Here is a 6,000-nt window from a genome sequence, read left to right as displayed (position 1 = left end):
CAAGAGAACCTTATCGAAGAAATTGGCTGGCAAACCTACCAAATAGGAGTATCAGGTTCCCTAATTTTTATGGTCATCTTAGTAAATATAAAACTTTAGCTGCGTGAACAATGGAGCTAGGTATAGTGTGTTAGGTATACAAATATAACAAACAGAAGTGCTAAACTCACTTAGTAGGACTAGGACTTTAAGGGACTTGATTTTACCAATAGGGCAAAAAAAACAACATTATGGTTTTCTGTTCAGATTTTATTTGAAATCTAATTCAAATTGCCAAAGCTACAAAATGGGAAAAGACATCTGTATTAGTTTTGCTAAGTCACAGCATTCTAAAACAAAATACTACTACTGCCAGCAGATCCATTATACACATTTCTGATGAAATTCATTACCACAATAATTTCATCTTGAAAACAGCCACAACGAAAGTAATTTACACAATATAAAACAATGACAGGTCTACATATGCAGTTACTCATGAGTTTACACATGCTTCACAGATAAACAAACAAAAATCCCAGGAATGCTCTTTCATTTGATTTTTTTTTTTTTTAACAGACCGTTCAGGCACAAAACAAAATTGCATTTCCAATAAGCGACAGCAATCTTAAAAATGTATGTCAATGTTTGTTTTTCTTTGACTTTTTATGAGACCTGTGTGGAGATCGGGACTGGGATCTGGATTTCTTCCCTGATTTTTTAGGGGATCTAGACCGTGATCGCCTAGACCTTTTAGGTGTTCTTGAACCAGATGGTGATCTGAGGAAACAAACAAAAACAGCTTATCATAGTACTCTGTGATCAAAATTGACTCCTTAAATTATCTAAAATGAGCTTTAACTGAACATAACGAAAGTCACTGAAATACATAAGGTTGTAAATTTCCCAGGTCTACACTATGCCTATGCGCACACACACAGATTTTGTACTACTTGGGCACTGCATCAGTCATCAATAGTGCGCTTGCTTAAAAAGCCAGGATCCTAAGCCTTACCACACTGCTCTACTGAATCAAAAAATCTCAAGGCAGAACTGGGGATTTGCAGTTTTAAAAGTTCCCCAAGTTAGTGATATACCTCCAAGTCTGAACCTCTAAATCTACAAGATAAAGTTCAAAATGAGATCTAATTAATAGCATTCACAACATTTTAAACAGAAGACAGCTTTGCAGCCTATCTCCTTGAGGGAAAAGGCTCCAACTATTGCAGTATCATTCAAGGGAATCATGTAAAGCAGCATAATTTTATAAGTGCTGTTCATGAAGATTACCAAAATAAATAATGCATTTGTGTGTGTGTGTGTGTGTGTGTGTGTGTGTGTGTGTGCATACGTACACCAGTAATTTATCTATTTTATAAAGATTTTACTAAAAATGGTTACAATAATAAAGTTTTAGGAGATAAAGTTTTAGCTCTTAGGAAAATAACACCAGATAAAATATTTCTGAACCACTTCTCTGGAACTACAAGGAAACAAGTACACACTAAATTATACACTGAAGAAATGGTGTTTATTTTCACAAGTCTCTACCCAAAAACTTACTATTAAGATTGCAGGAGAAATATGGGGGGCAAGGAGGATGTATTTTTCTTTCAGCCTTGACAAAAATAAAAAAATGTTCTATAGAAACTAAAGAACAGAATAAAGATTAAAGCAGCTATCCCTATTCCATAGGAAACAGTGGATGTGATGTTAAAGTTATTGGCTGGCTTTACTTGTTGGAAGCCTTCTTGTGCTTTAGTCATGAGCCTGGTGTTGGGAGATGGGAAGGCATAATCTAAAATGAAAGTATCTCTTTTTGGTTTTCTAAAATCCTGTAAAACAAGCATGTCAAACTCGTGGCCACATTGAGTATTTTTGAGGCCCAGCCAATATAACAGTATGTAAGAAATGTTTTAATAAAAAAGTCATAGCTTAATTTTTACAATAACCTATACATAACTATTAATAACAAACTACAGCATCCTCTAATGACTGATTACTATAATCATGTTGCATTCATTTCCTGTACGCGCAGGTGCACCATTTCTCTCCACTAATAATAGCAGTGAATATTTTAGCGGCCGATTGCCATGTGATTAGTCTTGGACTGACATGTTTGGTGTGTGCAACAGGAAATATTTTGCTTTCAGTACACTTATTAATTTGTGTAGCTATTCAGTGTCTGGTAAGTTAATGTTCAAGAAAAAATATTAATTTTTATTAAAATGTTCTATTCTTTTATGTTAATGACTAGAGGCCCGGTGCACGAAATTCGTGCACAGGGACGGGGAGGTGTCCCCTCAGCCCAGCCTGCACCCTCTCCAATCCAGGACCGCTGGCTCCTAACTGCTCACCTGCCTGCCTGCCTGATCACCCCTAATTGCCCGCCCCCCTGCCGGCCTGGTCGCTCCTTACTGGCCCCTCCACCAGCCTGGTCACCCCCAACTGCCGCCCCCTCTGCTGACCTGGTCACCCCTCACTGCACCCCTCTGCCAGCCTGGTAGCCCCACGCAGCCTGCTGTTCAGTGTTATTGTGAGGGCATCCTGACCAATTTGCATATTACCCTTTTACTAGTATAGATTACTCATTTATTTCAGCCCTTTGTATTTAGCATGTCTCTATCAAAATAAACCTACATTTCTATGAAAATCAAAGCTTTTGGTTTTTTGCGGCCCACATAAACTTAAACCTTGTTTATTTGGCCAGTGATAGCCTTTGAGTTTGACATGCTTGCTGTAAAACATAGCTACCAACCAAAACATTATCAAAAGGTGGTGGAATGATAAGGAAATTGGTATTTCAAATATTGCCAAAAATGATTTGCATTTACCTTTTGGCCTTTTTGCTAACATCTCGAGGAGAATCTTTGTGAGATGATCTGGACCGCGAACTCTCTTTATGAGATCTTTCTGATCGCTCTGATCGCTCCGACTTTGGTGATGGGGACTTCACTCGTCTACCACTGCTACTGCGAGATGGGCTAGGGGACATACTGTGTCGCCTTTTCCTATGGAACAAAGCCCGAAAATATTCCATAAGTGAGCAAAGGATCAGGCATTCAAGTTCCTGCTACTAAATTAGCTATTAATTCCTACCAGTTTGTACTAAATTTATTTCACTAACGTTACTGATGTTATTTTCCCAAAACATTCAAAGCCTTTTATAGCAAGATCCAATTAAATCTTAAAGACAGACTGATCAAGACAAAAATTGAAATCAAGGATACTGGATTTTCTTTTGTTATAAGAGATTACTGAGACAATGGACAAAATTTCATTAGGTCTCTAATCAGGTAGGTTTTTAAATGTTAATTTCATAATCTTGAAACTTTTATTGTGGTTTATATAAGACTAGAGGCCCGTACACTGGTGGGTGTCCCTTGGCCTGGCCTGCACCCTCTCACAATCTGGGACCCCTTGGGGGATATTGGACTGCCAGTTTCAGCCCGATCCTTGCAGGCCAGGCCAAGGGACCCCACTGGTGGATGATTACGTGCACCCTCTAGTATGCATATAAGATCTTTGGTTAATCTCTTTCTGCCCTTCCCCTTCCCTCCTTCCCTCTGAGATTCATCAGTCTGTTCCATGCCTGTGTATTGAGTGTCTGCCCCCTCATGGTCAGTGTGCATCACAGCTACCGGTCGAACGGTTGCTTAGGCCTTTATCGATAACTAGAGGCCCAGTGTATGAATTCATGCATAGGTGGGGTCCAGCTGACCCATGGGAGGTTGACTGGCCAGTCCCACCCCCGATTGGGGATTGGGGTGGAGAACGATCGGGGGCGGGGCCGATTGGGGGGGTCGGCCAGCCCCACCCCCTAGTGAAACTTACAGTTGAGGGGGACAATTTGCATATTAGCCTTTTATTATATAGGAAGGATGGGGCATCAAGTTACTCTGAAATTGTTGGGGGAAGGGAAAAGGAGAAGAAAATAAGGCAAAAGTAGAAATATTTAACATTTGGGGAACATGGATGAAAGACATCTGGAAATTATACTATTCTTGCAACTTTTCTGTAAATCTAAAATATCAAAATAATAAAAAAGAAAAAAATAGGTTTAGCTATTTGTAACTATTTGTAGAGTGACTAAGCCAGAATTTTTAAATTTGCATTCACTTTGTTTTTATTAGGAAAAAGTTAACTGTTAATTGAAGCAATTTTCTCTACTAAATCAGATTTGAGGATTATTAACATAGAAAATAAAAATTAAAAGAGAAGCAATGTTTATTGGAATGAAGATAAAGTAAGTAGCAAGTCCTTACAGTCCATGTACATAATCTCCTTTCCAGGTAGGACTGGAAGACTCAAGTTTATACGTAGCAGACGCAGCACAGAATGCTTATATTGGAGACAACAAGAAAGATCTAGCAAGCTGTTTAGTTATTCAAGACTAAGTTTGATACCTAGTATGGTAACTAAATTCTTAGTACTGAACTAAGGTTAAGGTAACTTTCAAACCATGTGAAAGGATATAAAGGGATGATGGCTTAGTTAACTAAGCCAAGTGCTAACTAATGGTCCCATTTTTTAGTTAGTTCTGCCTCCTGTAGGCAAGAGCCAAACATATTTATTATGAAAAAATACTTTTCTAGTTTGTTGGAATCGGTGTTGAAAATATAACATGGAACATCATTCTAAATCCTAAAACCAGTATAGGTATTAAATTAGAAGTGTTATACCTTTCTTTCCTTGTTGGAGTACACTCATCTTTTTCCTTCTTGTCTTTGGACCGAGATTCCAATTTTTCTTTATCCTTCTTATCTCTTTCTCGTTCTCTTTCTAATTCTTTCTCTTTCTCCTGTGAATTTTTTTTTTTTAAAGAAAGAATATTTTGTCATGAAAACATACCAATCTGGGTTAATCTCATTTATATAATAATATGTTCTCTTCTACTTAACTAATTTTTAAATCACTAATAACATTTAAAAAAAAAAAAAAAAAAAACACCTCCTCTTCCAAAAAAGCTAGTCATTTCTTCTACTCACCCTGAATAACAACAGTAATACCAGTGACAGCAGCTAAACATTTACTGTGTGCTTACCATAGGCCAGATAATTGGTAAACAACCCTCATACACCATCTCATATATTTCTTCCAAACACCCACAGTAGTACTTTTATCCCGGTTCTAGAGATGAAAGCTGAGACTCAGAAAGTTTAAGTTCCATGCCCCTGGTCACACAGAATAAAGTCAGGATTTGAGCCCAAGCTCTGGAGCTAAGGTTCATAACTACCACCTGCAGAGTGCTGTCCCTTACAAGATAACAACTCACTGACCCTGACATTTCAGATGACAATAAAATAGCAGTGATACTAACTGAACAGAAAGTTGATTTAATCAAAAGAGAGCCTTACAAAAGCAATAGGCTGAAAAGGAGAAATAGCTATTCACAAAAATTGTCCATCAGAAAATCTTATTGGTGAGAGACAAGTACCAATTGTATTGGAAATTTTAAATACTAATTTATGAAAGTAAAAACTATGTGACTACACAATTATATAAACCAGGAAAACTATATCCTTATCATCAGATGCTATAATTGCCACTTCTCAATTGAAATTATAATTTCTATTGATTATATAATTAAAGGAGTAGCTATAGACAATGTACCCACAAAGCCCACTCAAATCTTCATTAACAGGGAATTTAACTGCTCTATGATTTCTGTGCGTCAAGAAAGCTATCTGATAGCTGATAAAAAGCCTGTACCAGATGTTGGCAAACATTTCCTATAAAGAGCCAGAAAATATAAAATATCTTCTGCTTTGTGGGCCACACAAAGACTGTCAAAAATATTCAACTCTGCTAAAGGAGAATGGCTGTGAGCCATGTTTATTTACAAAATGAGGTGATGGCTACAGTCTGCCAACCCTTTGTATACACCTTCAAAAAAGACACCCTTCTCCCCAAATGCAATCTGGAATGCAGGAGACTAAAACATACATGTCTTACTACCATCAGGACCAGTAAGCATTCCAAGGTAGAGGAGTCTTCCATAAAGGTCAAACACCTGCCACC

At 37.6% G+C, this 6,000-nt stretch overlaps 1 protein-coding gene across 4 annotated transcripts in view; it reads right to left on the bottom strand.

Annotated features, from left to right (window-relative positions):
• Positions 1-230: 230 nt before the first annotated feature.
• The window catches only part of U2SURP (U2 snRNP associated SURP domain containing), a 64,524-nt gene continuing 58,754 nt past the window's right edge, over positions 231-6,000 (bottom strand). For all 4 annotated transcript variants that reach the window (XM_080655718.1, XM_080655719.1, XM_080655720.1 and 1 more), the window contains 3 exons: positions 4,662-4,780; positions 2,814-2,990; positions 231-759 (listed from right to left, as the gene is read on the bottom strand). In XM_080655718.1, the coding sequence (XP_080511844.1) occupies positions 621-759; positions 2,814-2,990; positions 4,662-4,780 (435 nt within the window). In that variant the 3' untranslated portion in view covers positions 231-620. The remainder of the gene's footprint in view (positions 760-2,813; positions 2,991-4,661; positions 4,781-6,000) is intronic.

This window comes from Plecotus auritus (assembly GCF_963455305.1).
Source record: "Plecotus auritus genome assembly, chromosome: 2".
NCBI lineage: Eukaryota > Metazoa > Chordata > Mammalia > Chiroptera > Vespertilionidae > Plecotus > Plecotus auritus.
The sequence above is the reverse complement of the archived record's forward strand: the minus strand, read 5'-3'. Positions and strand labels throughout refer to the sequence as shown.